This window comes from Helianthus annuus, chromosome 13 (genome assembly GCF_002127325.2).
Source record: "Helianthus annuus cultivar XRQ/B chromosome 13, HanXRQr2.0-SUNRISE, whole genome shotgun sequence".
Taxonomy (NCBI): domain Eukaryota; kingdom Viridiplantae; phylum Streptophyta; class Magnoliopsida; order Asterales; family Asteraceae; genus Helianthus; species Helianthus annuus.
Genome location: NC_035445.2, coordinates 124241276 through 124264575, shown reverse-complemented (window position 1 = coordinate 124264575; position 23300 = coordinate 124241276). Strand labels below are relative to the sequence as shown.

Here is a 23300-nt window from a genome sequence, read left to right as displayed (position 1 = left end):
AAAAGGACGCGATTTCGTTCTCATTGGGCAGAAATCTGTATGAAATGAGTATTGCCCAGTTTGGCGTGGCGTTGGGTTTTTACACACCGGAAGAGGTGCAGACAGAGGAGTTTGTCAATGGTTTAAGGGGTGTGTATAATCATCCTCGGCCGAAGTGTTTGGATCCGGCGGATTTGGCTAGATTTTGGGAGGAGATTGCGACCCAACCATTCGCCCAAACGAACCTTATTACATCGGTTCATGATCCGATATATAGGTATATTCTGAAGGTATTGGCGACTACTGTTGTGGCGAGAAAGTCGGGAGAGGATAAGGCAAATTGGTTGGATATTTTCGCGTTGATGTGTATGGTGGAAAAGAGGAATTGGAACTTGGCAAGTTTCTTTGCATGGTCGTGCAATAGACCTCGTCGGGGAGGAAAACGGGCTGCAATGGATCTTGGGCCTTACATAGCTAGGTTGTCAAGGAACATACGGGCCCTCACAAAATATAAGGTTGAGCAGATGCATGAGGGTATGCCAACGGTTCATTGGGATGTTGCAGATCTACAGTTAGCGGGTATTCAAACACATTCGGACCCGCCAGAGTGGAACTTCGCACATGGCGCTCCTCGGCCACGACAGCCGGTTCCTAGACAGAGGCGTGCGGTCCCAGCTCCACAGCAGCCAGTTAGACAGCCGAGACTTGTCCCGTTCACTCCTGAGGCTGCTTTTGACTATACACAGCAGCTATTTGATCAGTTAGAAAATAGGATGCGGGTTGACCACCAGTGGACGATGCAGAGCAACCACCGACAGGACGACATGCTCAGGTATATGATGTCGGGCATGTCACTAGATGCTCAGATACCTCCACCCTTTGCGGGATTGTTACCTCCACCAGTTTATGGAGGCGAGCAGCAGACCCCATATGTCTATGGTCAGTATCCGGGGTATGACCAGTGGGGGGGGCAAAGTGGTTATGCTTATAGTGGTCAGTTCGGGTGGCAGCAGGCTGGAGGTTCGGGGACCCAGCAGATGGAGGAAGATTCAGAGGACGAGTGATGTAGCAGACTGAAGCAGCATATATATCCTTTCATGTTTATTTTATTTTTATGCTGTGTCGGTAGTTCGATTTGGTTGTACTAGTTAGACATGTTTTTATTTTTCGTTTGAACTCTGGATGATGGTATGTTGAACACGTGGTACTCGTATGTTTGGTATGGTATTTATGTTTTAGGTTGATGATGTGGAGCCGCTTTCCGTTCGTGTGTGAGAGAGTTTGGTATTGTTTGCTGAGCACGTTCGGTATTGGAGGGCGTTTATGTGGAAACAACTGGCACTTTGACAGTCTCACATATTCAGTTAAGTCGTTTTCCTCTTTGTTGTTGTTGTATTTTTTATTTATTTCGTTGGTAGTTTTTATCTTTTAGGTAGTTGTCGAGTCGTATTTTCGTTCTTACATTAGGGACAATGCAATCTCTAAGTGTGGGGATGGGATACATGTAAATAATCGAGTCTTAATTATTAAAAATACAAAAAAAAATTAAAAAAAATCCAAAAAAAAAATTGAAAAACCAGAAAATGTCTTTCAATTAAAAAGAAGTTTTGCATTTTTGAACGGAAAATGATAAAAAAAATTGAAAAACCAGAAAGTGTCTTTCAATTCTTGCTCGGTTGGAATAATAATAATAAGAGAATAAAATAAATCGAGCTTGCGTCTAGTTAGGGATATGTGAATAGGCCCGGGTTTGGTTTTAAGTCCCTTTGAGTTAATATACCATAATTGTCGGTCCGCTAGTGGGTTTTTGCCTGGGAGATATGGGAGACTAAAACCGCCAATAATAGTATAAGGGGCACCGTTATAAGTTAAAACCATTAGAGTTTGTGATCATGCGAAAAAAAAAATAGAATAAAAAGTGGGCTAGAAACTGAATGAAAGTAATACACTCATATGTAATTGGAGCTGAGGATAGCGACTCTACAGCAAGATTACCGCTAGGGTGTGTGAAATCGACCGTGCTAAAAAGAAAAAAATAAATAAATAAGTACCGAAACCTAAGTAATCTGTGGTTGGGGATAGCGACTCTACAGCCGGATTGCCTCTTGGCTAGGGAAAGCACCGTCTAGACTCACGAAAGAAAGAAAGAAAAGAAAAAAAGGAAAAAAAAAAGAGAAAAAAAATCTGATTGTAAACTCTCTTGGTTTTGATATAAGACGGTTGGGAATTAGTCAAGTGATCGTTCCTTTAGTCCTATAAGCTTGAGGCGGGAGTAGGTGGACTGTTGATTCGAGTGTGAGACCCTAGGTGGATTGACCGCATTTAAATTAAAATCACATGATAAGGGCTTAAGATTGGATTCGGGTTTAAAGTGGACAAGTATATTCGCAATCGCAGCTAACGCAAGCCTTGGTTTTAATTATACCTATGATTTTCGACCCGAGTGATTATTTGTCTATGATTCCGTTGCATAATTCTTTTTCGAGGACGAAAAAAGAGTAAGTGTGGGGATGTTTGATGTACTGCAAAGTACATATGTTTATAGTGTATATTTTGGTCAGTTTTCAGTCGTTTTGAGTCTAGTTTAAGTTAGAATTTCGATACTGCTGACGTTAAGCTTTGATTTCAGGTCCCGTAGCTTAAAGTGATGAAAAACGAGTAAAACGAGCAGTTTAGAAGAAAACCGGGATTCGTACGCGCGTCGGAGAAGCTGGAAATCGAAATTGAATAAAAAAAATAATAAAATCAGGGTTTGGAGGCGCCGCGTGACGCCACCCCCCCCCCCCTCGCGTCACGCTAAGCCTTGGATTTCGTGGAATGTGTTTCCCAGCTAGGGTTTTGAAGAGGGATCCCAAGAAACTTAACACACAACCCTAATTACGAAAATTGGACATCTTTTGGCAATCTTGGAGCATTCTTGGCAAGCAATCGGAGATTTAAAGGCATAGGAATCATTGGTACGAGTCGAGGGCGAAGAATCGAAGATTATATCGGGTTTTCTAATCCGTTGTTTTGTCGGTTATTTGTCTCGAAACTTTGTTACAATGAATTCTGTTCTAGATTTCTTTGGATTGATAATACGTTTAGCATGCTTGGCTAATTTCATAAACCACCTAGACTTGATGAATGGATTAATATAAAGTTTTTATCGGTTTTGTTAATTGCATGATTGTTATGGGTGATTGTGTTTAGTAAGCGGTTTGATTTAATGGTTTGATGTGTATGCGTACTTTGAATTGGTGGATTGTTATTACTTGCTTCATATAATTCTTAGTGACGGTCTATATCACAACATAGAGTCATATTAGGGTTTAGGGATTCGGTGAGTCTCTATATCACGTTAGAAAACCTCCACTCTTTAGGGAGAATTGCGCAATAACCCCTAGAAGTAACTAGTAACAATTTGCTAATTCTTAGTGTTCTACTAGTCCTAATATCTGGGAAGTGAGGGGCTATTGGTAGGTCTTACCCGGCGAATTGCTTTAGATAGTCCTTGGGAAAGGTCATGTCTTGGTTTACCTGTCGGTCTTATTAGTCTATCAAGTCAAATAGGTCTTACCCGGCGAATTGCTTTAGATAGTCCTTGGGAAAGGTCATGTCTTGGTTTACCTGTCGGTCTTATTAGTCTATCAAGTCAAATTAATTATTCCAAACTACCCTAGATCTATGATTGGGAAAGAGTAGGTCAACATTAGGGTACTTACACAATAATTAGACAACTGGGAAGAAGTCTAATAACCGGTAGTATTAACGGCCTAGGTAGTTCCACAGGTTTCTCCTTGAGAAGGGTCGAGGGGCCTCGATGGTTCTTAATAGGTTTAGTACTTTAAGATCCCGGTTCCATAACTCGTGCACTTAACTTAATCGGTAATCTCTTAAAAACAATCTAGGATTCTTGTCTAGGTGGTCTCGTTCTCATATAAAGAAAGTCGTTAGTCTTATTTCGTATTAGTTTAATTCTAGTTTAATTTAGTAGTTTAATATAGATTTCCTAGATTTTCCGTAACCCCCCCCCCCTAAACAATTAAAACAAGTAAAGCCGTGTCTGTCAGTGTCTATTAGAGTCTAGTTACGTGATACATAGAGTCTCATGGTTCGATATCCGGACTTCCTAGGTTATACCTCATTGATCGGTACACTTGCCGATTATGTGGTTTAGGTCGAGTCTAGAATTTAAAGCTTTGTCATGTCTAGCTTAGAGAGTCTAATTTAGTTAATTTTTATAGTCTGTTTAGCACACATCAACAAGTACCTTACTGGGGCTCTTAATCTGGAACGAAGGTTTTATTAACCTATTAGATTCCTAACGGGTCTTATTTAAGTTGAAACTTAGACCGGTTAGTCTTAAGGAAAGGTTTACGGTTCAAAATGCAAGATTAAGCACAGACCGGATTAGAATGTGATTTAGACCCGACAAGTTTGGAGACTTGTATAATATGGGTAAACTAAACACATTCTGGATTTTGAAGTGAAAATGATAAGGTTTGACCCGTTTCGGTTATTTCATGCAAACTAGTTACAATAACCGATCCGAACGCGAAACATGCGTAACGGGTAACCATAAGAGTCATGAACATGTTCCATAAGTTAATATGCCTTTAATATGTTGTGATATCGGTAGGATATCTTCCATTATGCCCAAAACGAATTTAAAACCAATATATGCCCCGTAGGGGTATTTTGGTCATTTTAATGATTATAAAAGAGGCTAAATAATTATTTCAGGTTCTGGTCTAAAATGATCAGTAAAAATACTTAGTTTAATAAGTTATATCAGTAAGCTATCTCACATATGTGAAATTTATCATTTATGGCCAAACTGTGCACCGTAGGGGCATTTTGGTCATTTCACATAAGCTTTAGGAGTTAATTTTGGAAAGCTGAGTTTAAAAAATTTTATTTACTGTTAAAGTATAAAAACTTATTCATAACATCAGTAGGTATCAAGCTTTGGGTGCCCAATATGGTTTTAAACCATACAATGCGCCTAAATCGCATAAAAGTCGGTATTTGACGATATTCGGGTTGATTAATGAAACCTGAGATTTTGATTAGCCTTTACTATTTAAAATAACTTATTTAACATATAAAATCAGTAAAAAAGGTTTGGTATGTAAGGGATGTGTAAAACTCATTTTACTAGCGAAAAGGGTATTATCGTCAATTACCGAGTCTATGCGATAACTCTATGTTATGATCAGATTAAAATTTTATAAAAATTTCCAAAAATCCCTAAATATCATATTACATCAGTAAGAAAAGGTTTGATGACAAATTTTGAGTTTAAATAGGCTTTATGCCGAAAATGCCATTTTATTACTAAAAAAGCTTTCGATTTACGCTATTGCGCATAACTCCCATTTTAGACCACTAACTGATGTGAAATTTTAAGGACATGTTTATAAATTAGTATTAAAGGTTTTAGTCCTTTCACATCTTCAAAAATCTTGTTTTAATATCGAAGGGCATTATGGTCAACATTTAGGCATTATGGAAACATGCAATGAACTCTAATTCTAAAGGATCAAGTAGTATAACTTCAGGGGGTTGTACTAACATATAATATGGTCACAAAGGAACCCTAAGGCATAATTAAAATAAACTAATTTGGGTCAGAACTGAAAGTCAAAGCAAAGGTCAAACTTTGCGACTTTCGGTTGTGAACCGAGCCTATACTTAGAATTGTCGGGTTAAACATGCTTAGACATGTTCTTGTATTTATTACCAAGTTATATAAATGCTTAAAACAGGTTTCATAGCTTTTATGTTGCTAATTATGAATTTATTTGTAAAATAGCTTCCTGTTGACTTTTTAATATCATGTTTGACCCGACATTTGACCAAGTTAGGTTGCTAATCAGTAGGTGCCCTCTTAGGGGTTTATTACCTACATAATTACCAACTTATAGCTACTTCTAAATAGATTAACTACTGGACCATTAGTGATTAATCACTAATTCAAACCTTAATTACGATAAGGTTGACTTTTGGTCATTAAACTAATCAAAACTAAGATTAGGAGGTTAAGGACACTTACAAATGGTCCTTAACTGTGTTTAAAAAAGCGCGCTTGAAGCGAGCGTGAAGCGATGAAGCGCTGGAAAAAACGCTTTTTTGGCTCTGAAGCGTTACATTACATGAAGCGAGCTTTAAGCGGCGAAGCGATGAAGTTGTGAAGCGATGCTCCAGCCAATCAGATCACCATTTGGGCCATTTTTTAATATTTGGGCCATTTTTTAAGCCCAACAGATTTAAATAGGGTTAAATGAGGCTTACCCTAATATCAGCAGCCGCTGTCTAAAACATTCCAACCGCTTTCTTCTTCTTTTTCCTTCTATTCTCTCTGCTGCAACTTGATTTCTGTTTAGAAATCATAATGGCCTCTGGATCAAACAACACTACTACTGCCTCGAAAAAGTCCTGCTCATCTGGTGACCCGAGTAGAAAGTATGGTACCCAAAATCCCAAGGTACGAGCAAATATTACTTGTAATTTTTGCGGAAAAATGTGTAAAGGGGGGGTTTATCATCTGAAACAACATTTGGTGGGAGGTTTTACGTGTGTTGTTAAGTGTACAAAGTGCCCGGAGCATGTACGAGAGAAGATGAGAGATTTCATACAGAAAAAAGAGATGTCTAAGGTGGAAAGTGTTATGAACTCAAAGATTTATGCTGATGTGTATGATCTTGATGAGGAGGAAGAAGATGAAGAAGTGACCGGTAGTGGTAAGGCAAGTCAAGCTAAAAAACCAAGAGTAAGAGGTGTTATAAATATGTTTTATGGTACGATTCAAAGTGAGAAACAAAAAAACATCAATGCGGTTTATCGCAAGGAGCTGAGGAATAAGGCATGCAAAGAGGTGGCAAGATGGTTTTATGATGCGGGCTTGCCTTTCAATGCATCTAACTATGATAGCTTTCGCAAAGTTGTTGAGGCCATAGGACAATTTGGTCCTGGAATGAAACCACCAACCATGTATGAGTTGAGGGTTTCTTTTCTTCAAGACGAAGTAAAAGAAGTTGACCTTTTAATTAACGAGCACAAGAAAGAATGGAAAGTTAAGGGTTGTTCAATTTTATCGGATGGATGGCGTGATTCGGTGGTTCAAAAAGAAATCATCAACTTTGTAGTAAACTCTCCAAAGGGTTCTGTATTTATTAAATCCCTTGATGTTTCTGAAGTCACGTTGAATGCTGATTTCTTGTTCAAGCTTCTTGACGCAATGGTAGAGGAGATCGGGGAGAAGAATGTAGTCCAAGTTGTAACGGATAATGCAGCGGCTTATGTTAAGGCGGGTAAGATTTTTCTTGTTGTTTTATGTTTTCTTTTTGTTGTTTTATGTTATTATTTGCTGTTTTATGTTTCTATAAGCTGTTTTATGTTATTTTTTTCTGTTTTATGTTATTATTTGCTGTTTTTTTTTCTGTTTTATGTTATTATTTGCTGTTTAAACAGTGTTTGTAATATATAATTTATAGGGAAGATGTTAGAAGGTGCTAGGAAACATCTTTATTGGACTCCATGTGCCGCACATTGTTTAGATCTCATGTTGGAGGACATTGGGAAAAAGATAGAGAAAGTGAAAAGTTGTATAAAGCGAGCGATGTTTGTGAATGGGTATATCTACAACTTTGTTGGTCTAGTGAACTTGATGAGGAAGTTCACAAATCAAAAAAACTTGCATAGACCCGCGGTTACAAGATTTGCTACATCATTTATAACCCTTCTCCAATTTCACAAACAAAAGAATAACTTGAGAAAGATGGTCACTTCTCAAGAATGGTTAGATAGCAAGTGGGCCAACGATCTGAAGGGAAAAAAAAGTGGCATCCATCTTATTACATGATTCATTTTGGAGGAACATAACATATTCTTTGAAGTTAACTGGTCCTCTTGTTAAGGTCCTTCGACTAGATGATGGTGAAAGAGCGTCGGCCATGGGTTACATCTATGAGGCCATGGAGAGGGCCAAATTGACAATTAAAGAGAGTTTTAAAGGGAAAGATGAGTTCTATAACGCTGTTTTTGATATTATAGATGAAAGATGGGAATGTCAACTTCATCGACCATTACATGCCGCGGGACATTACCTAAACCCATCCGTCTTTTACGATGACCCAGACCGTATTTTAAAGGATGAAGAAGTTATGACGGGTTTATATGCTTGCATTACAAGGTTGTCTCCAAGTGTAGAAATTGATGACTTGATCAATGAGCAACTAAATGTATATCAAAGAGTTGAAGGGGTTTCCGGTGTTGGGGGTGCAATTCGGCTACGAAAGAAAAAGTCTCCCGGTAATTACAAACATATATTTTTTAGAGTTAATTGCTCGGATGGTCCCTGTGGTTTCAAGTTTTTTCACGTTTAGTCCCCACCTTTTGAAAATAGCAGGTATGATCCCTATGGTTTGTCATTTTGTTACTCGGATAGTCCCTGAGTAAATGTCAGTTAGTTTGGAAATAGCATGTAGGGCTCCCTATGGTTTCTCATTTTGTTACTCGGATAGTCCCCAGAGTAAATGTTGGGGGACTATCCGAGTAACAAAATGACAAACCATAGGGAGCACACATGCTATTTTTAAAAGGTGGGGACTAAAGGTGAAAAAACGTAAAACCACAGGGACCATCCGAGCAATTAACTCTATTTTTTACAAAGTTTAATATATATTACATTTACATATACTTTGTTTCTTATGTTTTGTTAATTTTAGCGGAGTGGTGGGAATCCTATGGATCATCGACCCCCGAGTTGCAAGAGTTTGCTATACGTGTTCTTAGCCTCACTTGTAGTGATACAAGTTGTGAAAGAAATTGGAGCATTTTCCAACACCTTCATACGAAAAAGAGAAATCGATTGGCACAATCTCGATAGAATGACATGGTGTATGTAAAATTTAATCGTGCTATGCATCGCCGACATAAAATGGAGGGAACTGCCGACCCAATTACTTTGGAAGAAATTGATGAATGCAACGAGTGGTTGATGGGGACAATGGAAGATGAAGAGCATGACAGAGATTTGGTATTTGAAGATGAGGATTTGACATGGAGTGAAGTGGGTAGAGCTTCGGGTGTACATGAGCGTGTTCATTTAACGAGATCATCTACTAGAGGAAGAGGCAACGGTGCTAGTACATCAAGGGACAAGGGAAAACAAGCTCTATACGATGAAGATGAGCTTGAAGAAGATATTGGATTGAGTGATGTTGATGGAGATGGAGATGAATACGTACTTGATTATGATGATTATTGATTAAAGACTATTTCTATGTTTATGTTTTAAGTGTGTTTCGACTTTAATTTATGTTTTATGTTTATGTTATAAGTGTATTTCGACTTTAATTTATGTTTTAACTATGTTTTTTATGTGTTAAGTGTGTTTTTAATCATGATTTTGTGTTTGTTATTGATTAACAAGTAGAATAGGTCATATTGATGTGTACAATATTTTTTTTTATTTTTTTTTAATTTTGAGCGCTTCGTATACGTGAAGCTCTCGCTTCGCGCTTGAAGCTACTCTTAAAGCTTTTGGAACCAAAACGCTTCGGAGCGCTTCGCGCTTTTTTAAACCAAGGTCCTTAGTACTGAAAAGAACTCCAAGGAAGTTCCAAATGCTCAGGATCCTCCAGAATTGAGAATGTAGCAAGATTGGAAAGAAATGAGCAAGTTCTCAAATGAAGAGCACTTCTATTTATAGGTTTGGATAAGAATTGGATCATGACAAGTGTTAGGAGGGGCTTCTAGGATCATTACAGGTGTAATACCATTTTTAGAAACCATCAAATGACCCATAGGATTGAATATGTGAGACAAAAGGCAAAACCAAGGCTGGTTTTTGATTTTCTGGAACTGGGCCTCCTTTACGGACCATAAAGGATAGGTATACAGTCCGTAAGGACCATGCCAGCTCACGGAAACTTTCAACTGTTGACAGTTTTGGCCCCTGTACTTCTAAATGCCATTTCCGACACATCTAAGGCCCGTTAAACCATTTTTAAGGCTCTACAATGATGCCTAAGCATAGGGAACATGAAACATGCTCAAAAATATGCCAGATGTCGGTTCGTTTGTTCGTATGGTCACGTTGTTCGGCTAATTACGACGAAACACGGACGGACGCGAAAAACGAACCAAATTACGCGACGAATGGGATTTTATCAAGCCAAGCACTAAAATACAATATTTTAATGCTTACATAAATTTTTTGGATGTCCGGATATATTCAGAACGTAAGATATGCGCGAAAATGCAAACTTATGCACTTTTTGACGCTTTTAGCCCCTGTTGATCAAGTAAGTTTATTTTTGCGCACCAAACACCTCTAAGCCTATTTCTAAGCTATGTAAAGTATATTTAGGGCATGTTTAACTTATGATAATATTCCGGAGGGTTCGATACTATACGAATCGATAGACTTTTGTAGTTTGACGCAAATAGTCCTTCTAATGCGCAAACTTGCGCATATCCTCGTTTAATAGTATTGAAGCCTTATCTAATCCATATTAGGTATTTATGAGAGTATTATAAAGAATCATAATGCTTCGGGTTTGTTAAAAGGTCATTCAGAGGTGTAATTAAACATATTGACACTTTTAGTCCCTTATATTTACAAAGTTGCGCTTAACGTCACTTAAAGGCATAAAAACCTTAGACGGCCATTATTTGGCATTCCCGAGAGTATAATCAAATATCATGAAGCTCTCGGTTTGTTAAAAGGTCACTCAGAGGTAAGAATTAACATGTTGACGCTTTTAACCCTTTATTGCGCAAACTTTTAATTAATTGCTCAAACGGCTACACTTGATCAACAAGTGGCTCATTTGTGAATATAAAACCGTAGAAGGCTATTTAGAAACTTATTTAAGTTATGTTATTACTTCCAGTTCTTTCATAATTAATGTTTTTCGATTTTTCGAAAAATTAGTCCCTTAAATTCAAGGTTTGATTTTATTAGGGTTTATTACACGTGTCAATACTTCATTGGACGTGATTTTACGAGGTGTTACACAAGTGCAATGAAGTTGGTTACATTGCATGGAACTGCTCTCAAGCTACAAAGACAAAACAGGAAGTCTCTAAAAAACTCAAAGAAAAAGTTGTTGAGAAAAATGAACCAACAAATGAAAAATTCAAAATTTTTGAAAATTCAACTTATGAAGTTGGTGAATGTTCAAAGAAAAAATTATACAAAAAGAGAGCCAAAGACAACCAAATGTGGGTTGTTAAGAAGTTTTCTGAGAAATTCGGCGATGAATCTGATTCCACAAAATCAGAGGAGCCACAGGTTGAGGTTAAAGAAGAAAACTCAGTGTCTCCAATGGATGATGAAAATTTTCCACCATTGAGGGCTGAAAATTTTAAATCAAAGATTGGTAAGGTTGAGATCTCAAATCAATTCTATTCTGAAAAGAAAGAATTTGATGTTGAGAAGGCGTTTAATGGAAAGGTGAAAAAGATTTTTGGAAAAATGATTGAGGGTAAAGTTCAAGGGGTTAAAGATTTTTATGCAACAAAGAAGGCAACTTATAACCCAACTGAAGAAGAGTTGAGATTATCCAAGGCTGGTCAGGCTTAGGTGGATATTTTCTTTACTTGAAAAACCTGACTTGCCGGAGCTCCCAGGTTGGTAATCGTGGAGCAGGAATCGGCATCATTCTTTGTATCAGGTTTGATTGTAAATACTTACGTGTGGTAGTTGATTTGACCTACAAGTGGTAAATCAGGGACATTAAGTTGTACTTGATTTTCTACAAATGGTATGTTTGGTTGGTGAATCTATAAGTGGTTGAAAAACAATGTGATGAAATAATCCCCGAACCTACAAGAGATAAAATCAACAAAACTCATTTTCCGGAAAAACCATTTTGATTAAAACAAACTTAAGTGTTTTGAGATCATAATGGGAAAATAGTTTGTTGTAGGGGGAAGTTCTGATTGTTTATGCCGAGTGGATGGCGATTTGAAGCAATTCACAACAATTGTCACTTTGATTGTATAGTTTGTTTTCAAGTTTCTTTAAATGTTTCTGAATTTTAGGGGGAGTAAGAAATTTCAGAAAAATCCAAAAACATTAGAAAATTGAAAAAGACAAAAACACGATAAAAATTCAAAATGAGTTTTGTTGTGAAAAAGAGGAAATGATAGTACATCAGTGGACTATCACAACATGCTAAAGAATTGGAAAGTCAAATGTGATAAACAATCTCACTGCGGATGTACCAGTAGGTTTTTACACATTCAGTAGATGTATTCGAGATATAAACCTAAATTTCAAACTTACTTAGCTCGTGGGGAACATTTCTTGGATATATGGGTAACCCCCGAAATCTGTCCCTCTTTCTAAGATACTAGGTCTTTATACTCAGTGATATCTGGGGTATTATCCCAGGAATTCTGATTTTGCGGAAGCAATGGCCTAGTCCCCGTATAATACTTTGCAAATTGCTTGAAATATAGCATCGCCCTCAGTACAAAAAATGATGAAACATTGAAAAATGCTAATCATGTGCTGTTGAAGAAAAGATTCTCTAAAGGGAACACACCAAAAGTCGAGCCGTCATCTCTTTGCTGAACGGAAGTTCTGACCTGAGCTCTCACGGTTTCGCATTTAACCCTTTTACAGATATCATCTAGGTATACTCACCTGTAAGACTGAATATTGGGATCTGGATATGGGAGTATATTCAAGTGGTGGGACACGCGAATAAGTTTAAATTCTTAAAACATTAATTTTGTATCTCGAAACAGTTGAACTTTGTGTGGAAATTTAAGTGGATCAGTATACTGACAATCTAAGTGAATTGTTTAGAACTTAAAATGTTTAAAGCTTAACGGTGTTGGTGATTTGTCTCAAAAACTGATATGATCCTTTTACACAAACTCGCAAAAATATTGTCTGTAAATATTTGTTTACAGTATTTCATTTTATTCAAAAATCCAAAAAAAAGATTTTAAGTGTGTTTTAGCATAAACTTTTGAAAAATCCAAAAAGTTTTTCGATAACTGATGTTGAAAAGCTAATTTTCAAAATTTCCAAGTGCTGAACATGATGATCATTTTGAGGGGGAGTCTGTTGAATCTAAAAATGTTTGAATATTTTTCTGCAAGTGGCCATCAGAAGGTTTAAAATGTAAATCATTCTGGATTAATTTGAGGGGGAGTTTGTATATATAGATTTGTCAAATGTTAAATTTGTGAAATTTATTGTGAGGAAGAGGATGTGCAGGATAACCTGGATTATGAGTTTGAGAATAGAGCCAGGTCATGATTCTGATCCTGTGAAAGCCAGGTTGCGATCCCAGCAAATCGAAAGGGGGAGTCTGAAGACATCCGAGAAGAAGTGTTTTGTTCGAGGAGAGGAGTCTTGCATTGTTCATGGCACGAATATCGAGAAAACAAGACAAGATAGCTAATTTCGCTTGAAGAGAGAACATGTAATTCCGCACGGAATTAACATGTAATTCCGCTTGAGTGTTAATTTCGTTTGTAATGCTTAATTCCGCTTGTAAGTGATTCAGTTTGAGTGATGTTCACACGGAATTAAGTAGTCTATAAATAGGTTTGATTTCATTTCATTTGGCACGAAATTACTTAGAGGTTTTCCGACGTCGAAGCTCTGTCGAAGTGTCATCTTGTTGTAAAACTGTTTCAGATCAATAGAAAAGACAGTTAAAGTGAATATCTTGCTGAATTCAACTCATTATGTCTGTTTCCGCCTTTCATTTTGAGTAGAACGCCTCTGAACGACTCGTCTCGGGTCCGAACACGATCCTACAGATTCCACTCACATAAATATAGGAGATCCATTGTGAACGCTCTTAATCTCATTAGTTATGGGATGGCTGTAGTACCCTCAAATGTCATAGAGTCATCTTTGAGGCCTCCCGCGGCAATTCGGTTGTTGAAGGACAAACCATTAAGACCCAATCATTAGTTTTGTCATGCACGAGAACTATTCAAGAAAGTGGCCCAACTCCCAACCGGTTAACCAAATTTGCAAGCACTTATAGGGTACAAACACTTTTCATCCATTGATCTTATAAATTGTAATAGTAGTCCGTCAAAGTCAAAGGTCAAACTGAGTAGGTAGGGCTGGCATATCGTGTATAGGTACGATAATACACGATACACGAAATCTCATACACGAACCCGACACGATTAGGTTTCGTGTCCAGTTTTTTATACACGAACACGAAATATTTTTTAACAGGTATACACTATAATTACCTGTTAATACCTGTTTACGAATGTTTCAATAATTACATATCTAGGAACCTGTTTAGTGAATCAAAAGTTGCAAAAAGTTCACAATAGGCTTAAATAATGCATAAACGCAAGTTCACATGGGTTTTTCTTCTCAAATCTTCAATTCAAAGTTCACATGGGTTTTTCTTCTCGACGACCCGTGGTTGGGGTGGTGTCGCTGGGAGTGGGGTTGGAGAAGGGAAGAATTAGGGTTTTTTTTAATATGTCCATTGGAATGGGAACATACTGGAAGGGTTATCGAAACTAGAGAGATATGTAATAAGATCATGTTTTCAAATCACATGATCCCACTAAATTATATTTTTTATTATATTAAATTTGTTAACATGTATTAACAGGTAAACAGGTATTTTACCTGTTTAGACACGAAAATTAAAAGGTATTTTCATGTCTACCTGTTACCTGTTAAGACCATACACGATATCTATTAACTTCTTGTAGATTCGTTTCATGTATTCGTGTACGTGTCTAAAATTGCAAGCCGTATTAGTAGATATGATATTCAAAGTTTCAAACATTTAGTTTGTCAAAAAGATAGAAACAAAACTGAGTAGCCAGAGTAAAATAGTCAATCTTCAGGGGTGCAATCTATAAATTAAGAGCTTAAGGAGTTTACTGCATACCAAACACTCCACAATCTCTCCGTCGATCCACCCGTTCAAACACCGGCGACGAGGTATAATTTTCATACTAACTCGCTTTAATTCCTTCAAAAATCATGTATATACGCTCTCGGTTGTTCAAACTCGCTTGTTAATTGAACTAAATACTGTAGCATAATATTCCGATTTCTTATATATCAGTTGTTATTGCTTTGTTTACATTATTTAGGGATCTTGTGAATCTATAGAAAATTTTGCATCACGATCTGAATTCTGAAACATGATTAAATTATATGTTTTCTGTATAATGATTTAATGTTTTGTAATCATAATGATATCTGAATTCTGAAATTAGGGTTTGTACTTCTATGATTTTGAGTTTTTTGACCTGTGGTTTTTGAATAGGAGTTTAGTGATCGAACCGATTCGATGTAGCGGTTTCTAGTCCCTTTGTTTGATCATCTGTAATGCATTCACTGTCAGATGCTACGAATGTTCCTTTTTAGGGCTAAAAAATGCATTAATTAGGGTTATGGTTTTTTAATATATGGACTTGCCCGGTATCAAAAAAAAGGATAGGTGCACGGTATCCTTAGCCGCGGAAGGGATCTCCATTCCCAGTTCACGACCCGACAACGATCCCTGGCGGTAAATACCCTTGCCAACTTGATTGGATTGAAGAGCCTGGAGTACCCAGGATTCGAACCCGTGACCTCCACGCAATGGGAGGCCTCAAGAGACACTAAATGGGTGTCGGTAGCCACTGAGCCAAGACCCAGTGGTTAGCATAGCGGTATTAGGTGTGTGGATAATGTGTCTAACCCTGTGTGGTTAAGGGTTTAAGTCCTGTGGTGGACAAATGTGTAGATTTAGGAGTAGATGTTGAGGGTGTATGAGTTAGATATTCAAAGTCTATTTATATATGGCTCGCGTTCTGTAACATAAGCCGATTTGATGTATTTTGGTCGTTATAGCTTCGTTTGCACGATTAAGGATCTTGTAAATGTATTGACAGTTTTGCATCACGATCTGTAACTTGATCAAATTGTTTGTTTTCTGTAGTCTGTGTTGGAATTTTCGTGTAACTATTAGAAAATAATTTTTATTCAATTTGTCAAACAAACTGAACGCAGCGGAAAACATGTACACGAGGTTCGGTTCTAAACCGTTTCCACCAGTGATCTCATTACAATCAAAATAGGTTATAATAAAATTAAAGAATCGTGACATCCAAGAAAGACACCTTGGTTCAACGAACGATCTCGCTAGATGATCGTTGACCACGAAATCATATTTGTTCGTTTGAACGATTTCAAACGAAACCTAAATCTAAAGAAAATAAAGTTCAAAACCTTACCTTACGCGTAATCGAAGAAACAAAAGAGTTTATTTACAAAACTTCAAAAGGAATCTACTCCTTCCTTTTTTTCTGTTTGCGACGACCCAGAATGAAGAAAACCACCAAAGTTGATGTTTGGTATCCTATTTTCGTTTTGCTTCTTTTGAACCCTTTTTTTGAAAGCTTGCTCACCTTTAAGAACAGATGCTCCGTATATATATCATTATTAGAGTTTAATTTTGAGATTACTGTGGGAGTTTATTATATAAAAGATATATATATCTTTTATTTTAAACCAATTGTATTCTAAACACAATTCCTCCACAATTATCTCATAATTAAAACAATTATCAATCATTTTAATTATCTAGATAATTAACAATATATATATACGATTTATTATAATTAACAAATTAATTATAATATTAAATCGGCTCTTCGTAATTATTGCAAATAATTACTCGTTTCTTTCATTACGCTTATAATTTCGTGATCCGGTGATTAACGATTAAAACACCGCTAAATGTTCGTTGCCCAAAGTGTAACTCTTTGGGTCGTACCTTGACGGCAACGTTGAATCTTAATCGGCAATTGAACATTATATCCAACAGTCTGTACAACACCCAAGTATCTGATAATAATGAATGCTGTCTGAATTGTGAAATTAGGTCTCTTTTTCTCGTTTTCAGTTCGTAGTTTTATGTTTTTGACCTGATTCGTTGTATTCATTTTAGCATATGTATCTGTAAAAATAGAGTTTAGTGATTGAATTCATTTGCTGTAGCAATTTCTAATCTCATTCTTTGATTTGGGGCTAAAATGTATGATTTAGGGTTATAGGTTTTGAATTTCCGAAATTACATATCATCTAAATGAAGAACACCATCATTTGAACACTTGACTGAAAACGAATCATAGATCAGTTTTTGATTAAAATTTTGATCCCCGTGCTGATTTCCATATCATTTGCAGGTAATTTATTGCATCTAAATTATTATGGGGACCCCAGAGACATCTCGTGAACCTTGTCCGGACCGTATACTGGACGACATCGGTGGAGCCTTTGGTATGGGTGCAGTCGGAGGTTCAGCCTTCCACTTCTTGAAAGGAACCTACAACTCTCCAAAAGGCTTGCGACTTACTGGCGGTGTTCAAGCGGTGCAGATGAATGCTCCACGTGTTGGCGGCAGTTTCGCTGTCTGGGGCGGGCTTTTCTCCACTTTTGACTGCACGATGGTGTATATCCGCCAGAAAGAGGATCCATGGAACTCGATAATAGCCGGTGCTGCCACCGGAGGGTTTCTCCAGATGCGTCAAGGGCTCGGAGCCGCCTCTAGGTCAGCGGCTTTTGGTGGAGTTCTACTTGCTATGATTGAGGGTGCTGGAATCATGTTGAATAAGCTCATGAGTGCACCCCAGAATCTCCCTCCGATGGAAGAGGCTGTGCCGCCTAACGTGAGCGGTATACCGCAAGTTCCCATGGGACATCTTTCCAATCAAGCTCAAGTAAACATTGACGGCATGGCATCATCATCGACATCATCATCGTCGTCGTCATGGTTTGGAGGGCTGTTTGGTGGCGGAAAACAGGAGGAAACTGCCCCAAGCAATGGTGCGAAGACACAGGTATTAGAGAGCTTTGATGCTCCAAACCCGCCTTCGTTTGAATACAAGTAAACGGCAACAAAAGGGGTCGGACTTTTGGAATTCGGGAATGGGATTGGAGGTCGTATTTCACTTGTGAGGTTTGTTTTGGCGCATATTTTTTGTATAAATGTTTGTAACCAAATAATCGACAGTCCAGCTAAACCGTAGCTCGAGCTGAACATCAGCGCTGATACCAATTGTTTAGATGCTAGTTAGCCCGCACGAGATAAAACTGCATAAGCTCATCAGAGCTTTCGTTCTAAAACAAATCGGTTATAAAAATCAGTCAAACAAAGTTATTATTAGTTTAGAATCTTTCTTATATCCATGTGGAATCGACTTTTATGCATAACATGATTAACTTTTGAAAGTTAAATATTTTAGGGTAACAATTGTATAAACGATTAAACTCAGTTTATATGTTCCTAAAATACAGACTTTTTGTACTTGTGTTAAGTAAAAAAATATTGGAAAACTCTCGACAATTTAAATATACGAGTACGTTGAATTGTTTCATATTTAACCATTTAGTTAATCATTAAAATAACCGGGCATGCTGACAGGTACAAAACATATAAAAACAATCGTAATTAATGTAAAAAAAATTGTTAATTAAAGAGTTTGTTACATGTAACGTTCATGTGGTTTAAAGTTTGTTAGTTTTAGAAAGTACATTTTTTTACGGCAAAATCACTATATAAAGAGCCAACAAGCTGTTGTAAAGCTTACAAACAAGAACGAAAAATAAGACTACAAAAGACTCGAAACATCAAAGTCGACCCATTTATCCCAAGTCGTGTCTGGGAGTTTGGACCAATGTTCTATCCACAAAAAAGAGTCTTCCTTTATCTGCTCGACTATCTCTTGAACCCGAAGCGACTTCCCCTCGAAAACCTTTTGGTTCCTTGCATACCAAATCCTCCAGAAAGTCGCCTTCATAATAGTATTCACTATTAGCTTCCAGACTTTCAAACCCGGGGCGTTATCCAGAACTTCAATCAGCTAAGGAACTGACTGATATTACACTGATGACCTTTAAAGTTTGTTAGTATTAGAAACTACATTACATTGATGACCTCCACGTTAGACATCATATAGATAGTCAGTGATGGAACTAGAAGTTATTTTAGAGCGTTTTCTCTGTTGGCTACAAGTACAGGGTCCAACTTATGTTTTAGATGATACGTAGACTAGTTACCTGAAATTTCAAAACATGTACCATTTATCCTAAACATGTACCTGAAAATATATAATTTTAAATTCCCTTTTTCCTTTTTATCTTCTAAATGTCTTTCATTTTAGCATTTTCTTCAATTCACTTGAAACAATTTGTAGTAGAAAAACATGAAAGAATTTTTGGGTATTTCGTGTTTAGTGTTTAGGTTAACTACTGACATCCAATGTTTAATGTTGGAAAAATTAACATTGTGGTCTGTCAGCCTCAGTCCATACTCTTTTGATAGCCACACACCTAACTATAATTATTTAAAACATACTTTAAAAAAGTGTTAGAAAAAGGAATGTACTTGACATCAACAATTATTTTTAATAAATTAACGAATAAACTCCATGTGTATCCTCGATACCCGATTAGTAATCAACATTTAATATATACCCATTGAGTATTGGGTCAAGTATAAGACACAATTCTATATTTAGGCATTTTACTTTGATTACCGGTATCTGTCCAAGTAAAGAGAAACCACCAACCTTGATAACAAGTTGCAAATGTAGTGAAGTGCGGGTATAGTTAAACAACAGTGAGAGTGGAGGAGAGGTGGTGGTGTTCGACGACAATATAACCAAGCAAAACAGTCCTCTTAAACAAGTTGCAAGAGTAGATGGTTGGAAAAATGTGAGAGTGATGTCGACATGGAGGAGGTCGGGTATCTTTTTGTTCTTTTAAATTTGAGTAAATTGTCAAAATGGTCCCTGAGGTTTGATCACTTTTGACATTTTAGTCCAAAACTCAAACCTTTTGAATCTGAATCCCTGTGGTTTCATTTCTGTTGTCATTTTCATCTAAAAGCAAAATCTGATCAGATTTTTCAGTTAACAACCAACTTTTTTGTCCTTTTCCTCCCTTTTAATGAAAGGCAAAATGATCAGATTTTTTTTAATTTGTTAAAAGACCATTTTGCCCTCATTAAAAGGGAGGAAAAAGACAGAAAAGTTGGATGTTAACTGAAAAATCTGATCAAATTTTGATTTTTGGATAAAAATAGCAACAAAATTGAAACCACATGACCCAGATTCAAAAGTTTTGAATTTTGAACTAATGTGACAAAAGTGACCAAATCTCAGTGACCATTTTAACAGTTTACTCTTTAAATTTTAAGTGGACTCCATCATAAAAAAGTAAATAAACAAATAAATATTAAAATAGCTGAGTTTAAATATTTCTTTTCCTTTTTTTTTTTAAAAAAAAGAGGTATAATAGTAATTTTATATCCATTTAACATTATTACTTAACGTCCCTTACTAATAGTTAGGGATGCAAACGAGCCGAGTCGAGCTTATGAAAGCTCTAACTCGGCTCGTTTATCATATCCTAACTAATTTACATTAGTTATAATTATTATTTTATATATGATTTAGTATTTCTTTCATAAATTTATAAATATTAAGCATTAGTATTAAAATATATGTAGTTAATATATTAATAAAAAATATATATATAAACAGCAAGCTCGTTTAGGCTCGTAAGCCGGCTCGAGCTCGATAAGTGAAGCTCGGGCCCAGACTCGTTTTTTAAATGAGCTTATTTTTTAGGCTTGGGCTCAAGCTAGTTTAAGCTCGGCTCGTTCGAGCTTTTTTCCGAGCCAATCTCGAGCAGCTTGACTTGTTTGCAACCCTACTAATAGTGTTATCCGTGAGTGAACATTATGGACAATCATTGAAAATATGGATAAGCTATACGTACCATCGTGTACAATGATTAACTCTTAGTTATAAATAAAAGCCATCAAGAAAGATAAATTAAAGTATTAAAGTTTGGGGTTATGTTCAAATTCTGCTAAAAATAAGAAGTTGTAAGAGGAATATCAAACGGACTCTGATTGACCCCATTCATGCGGCATTGGAACCGTTACATTGAACTCTACGATGTGATATTTTAAGTTATTTTTAGACATTTAGCTTGTAGACTTTAGACTTTTTGCTTACATCAGTGTGTTTTTTTATTTATCATTGTGTCTTTTCTATATTTGTGTTATTGTATCTTTTTTGTGACTCATTGTGTCTTTTTTCTTCGACATTGTTGTATATTTTTCGGCATTGTATCATATTTTGATGGACATTGTGTTATATTTTACGATCCATTGTGTCTCTATACACTTTTTATATTTAAAAGTATTTATAGAATAACTTTACACTTAAAGTTTGATCATGGATTCATGGGTGTATTAATTTTATCTCTCCTCCAAAAAAATGAATTTATTTTTGATGATTTAAAAAAAAAAGTAAAAGTAAAGTTTGTTTTAATAAGTTTAGACTTTAGAGTCACTATGTAGTTAAAAAATATTTATAAAGTTCTCTTAAAGTATGTAAATTTTGCTTGTTTAAAGAGAGAGAGAAACAAAAGATTTAAATATGCTCATGAATAAGTACAAGTTAGGCATGAAGTAAAAGCGTAAAACCATATGCACCACTCAACTTAAGAGAAATTATTAATGGTTGCAAATAGATTGGGTTGGACACCAAACCAATGGCTTTCAAACGTTTTATGACTAAAGATGAATGAAACCAAAACTAGGAACGGGCCATATACCTTTTTCTCTTTATATTATAGGGACAAAAAGAATAAAAACCAAAAATCATCAGATTTTGGTGTTTCTTTATTTCTTAAAGAATATCCTCATTTTCTTTTAAAAAATAGGTTTAGAGCTTTAGCTAACATTTTTTTTTATATTAATGTGTTAGAGAGTATCACATGAACAAACCCTGTGATTTTACTTTAACGATCACTTCGGAATTGGAAGGGTGCAACGTAAGTTTTTTTTTAACGGATAACAGAATCAATCCCGAGCACTCTCAGTGCACCTACTGGATAAACGGAGTACTCCGAGAGTAACCCGAGTCCACAACTAATTCCGGGGAAAACCCGGTAACCCACCCGCCCGTAGACACGACAGTTAAATTACCGGTAAAATCCGTTTGGCTCAAGGATCCAACCCAGGTTTCCCTGGGTCTCCTATCATTGCCCACCAGTGCCTCACTCTGCAACAAGTGGAAGTTGAACCTGCATCTCTCAAGAGAAATGCAAACCCTCCACCACTTGATCTAGAGATCATTGCTAAGGTAAGGGTGCAAAGTAAGTACACATGAAAAGTTAGGGTTTCACAACATAGATGTGAAGTGATCTTGAAAATTACATTCATAGTATTTTGAATCTTCTAAAAGATAGGGTTCAAATGTGAGGTTTTCTTCTTTTTTTTTAACCTTAAAATATATTTCATTCCAATAATCTGGGTAAATTACATAAGGATAGCAGGTAGACGAGCAACAAACTGCGCCGCCATCCCTTTCTGAATAGAAAACCCTAATCTACTAAAAACAAAGCCTCGCCCCTGAGGGGCCGAAAAGTTGTTGTGGACCACACGCTGAACTCTAGACAAGAACCGAATTGCCTCCGGCGCCAAGGAGCCGAACGTGTCAAACGCCAGGGGGACAAAGGCATGCTGATTATCTTCACAAGCTTTCGCGTGCTTTTCCACCTTCTTTGACTATGCTTTCAGTACCGCTTGCCCCGCCACAAACCCATTTTCCCGGAACCCGACTAGGAGGGATACACCTGTGAGATCGACACAAGCATGTTTCCCACCCTCCCAACCAAAAACTAGCACGTACATCTATGCTCTTAAGATGTACGAGGACTTGAAGTGTTATTAGCAGTAGTGTTCTCAAATGAAGAAGTTAGTGGCTTAATATGTGGAATGGTGCTTAACATATGCCTAGATAAAGCTTGAAAAACCATATGGTTACATATTTGCACTCTGAGAGCATGATGCGATATGGGTTATAGTAGCCTTTAGAATTTGGTTCAACGGTTTGGGTCGAATAAGGTTTATTACATAATAAAAATACAATACAATAAGAAAAAAAAACTAACAAACACATTTCTTATTTCTTTATTTCTTTAATTGTCATTTACTTTTGTCAGCAACAATCAATACCAAAATAATTTCATAGATCAAAACTTATATCACATGGGGAATTAATCATCCAATCACAAATTCAAAATGCAACATAAAGAACAAGTAAAGCAAAATCAAACATCATGAATGATGCGTGCTAGTGTGTATATGTTTTAGGTATATATTTTAAGCCCTTTTTACACTTTTTAGCCAAGTTTTAAATTTATAAAACACGATATTTACTAACACTACACACACATATGGGCAAGTGCACCCATCGTGGACGTAGTATAGTGTTGGTAAGATACCGAGGTCGTCCAAGGACACAAGAGC

At 36.6% G+C, this 23300-nt stretch overlaps 2 protein-coding genes and 1 pseudogene across 2 annotated transcripts; all 3 read left to right on the top strand.

The window, feature by feature from the left end:
- The first annotated feature begins 6355 nt into the window (after positions 1–6355).
- LOC110901626 lies at positions 6356–7457 on the top strand. Its single transcript, XM_022148437.1, has 2 exons — positions 6356–7274; positions 7435–7457. The coding sequence occupies exons 1-2, from the start codon at positions 6356–6358 to the stop codon at positions 7455–7457; spliced, it is 942 nt and encodes a 313-aa protein (XP_022004129.1).
- A 109-nt stretch (positions 7458–7566) lies between these two features.
- On the top strand, positions 7567–9310 carry LOC110903199 (annotated as a pseudogene).
- A 5459-nt stretch (positions 9311–14769) lies between these two features.
- Positions 14770–18142, top strand: LOC110899232 (mitochondrial import inner membrane translocase subunit TIM17-2). Its single transcript, XM_022146114.2, has 2 exons — positions 14770–14920; positions 17158–18142. The coding sequence occupies exon 2, from the start codon at positions 17182–17184 to the stop codon at positions 17860–17862; it is 681 nt and encodes a 226-aa protein (XP_022001806.1). The 5' UTR covers positions 14770–14920; positions 17158–17181; the 3' UTR covers positions 17863–18142.
- The last annotated feature ends 5158 nt before the right edge of the window (positions 18143–23300 follow it).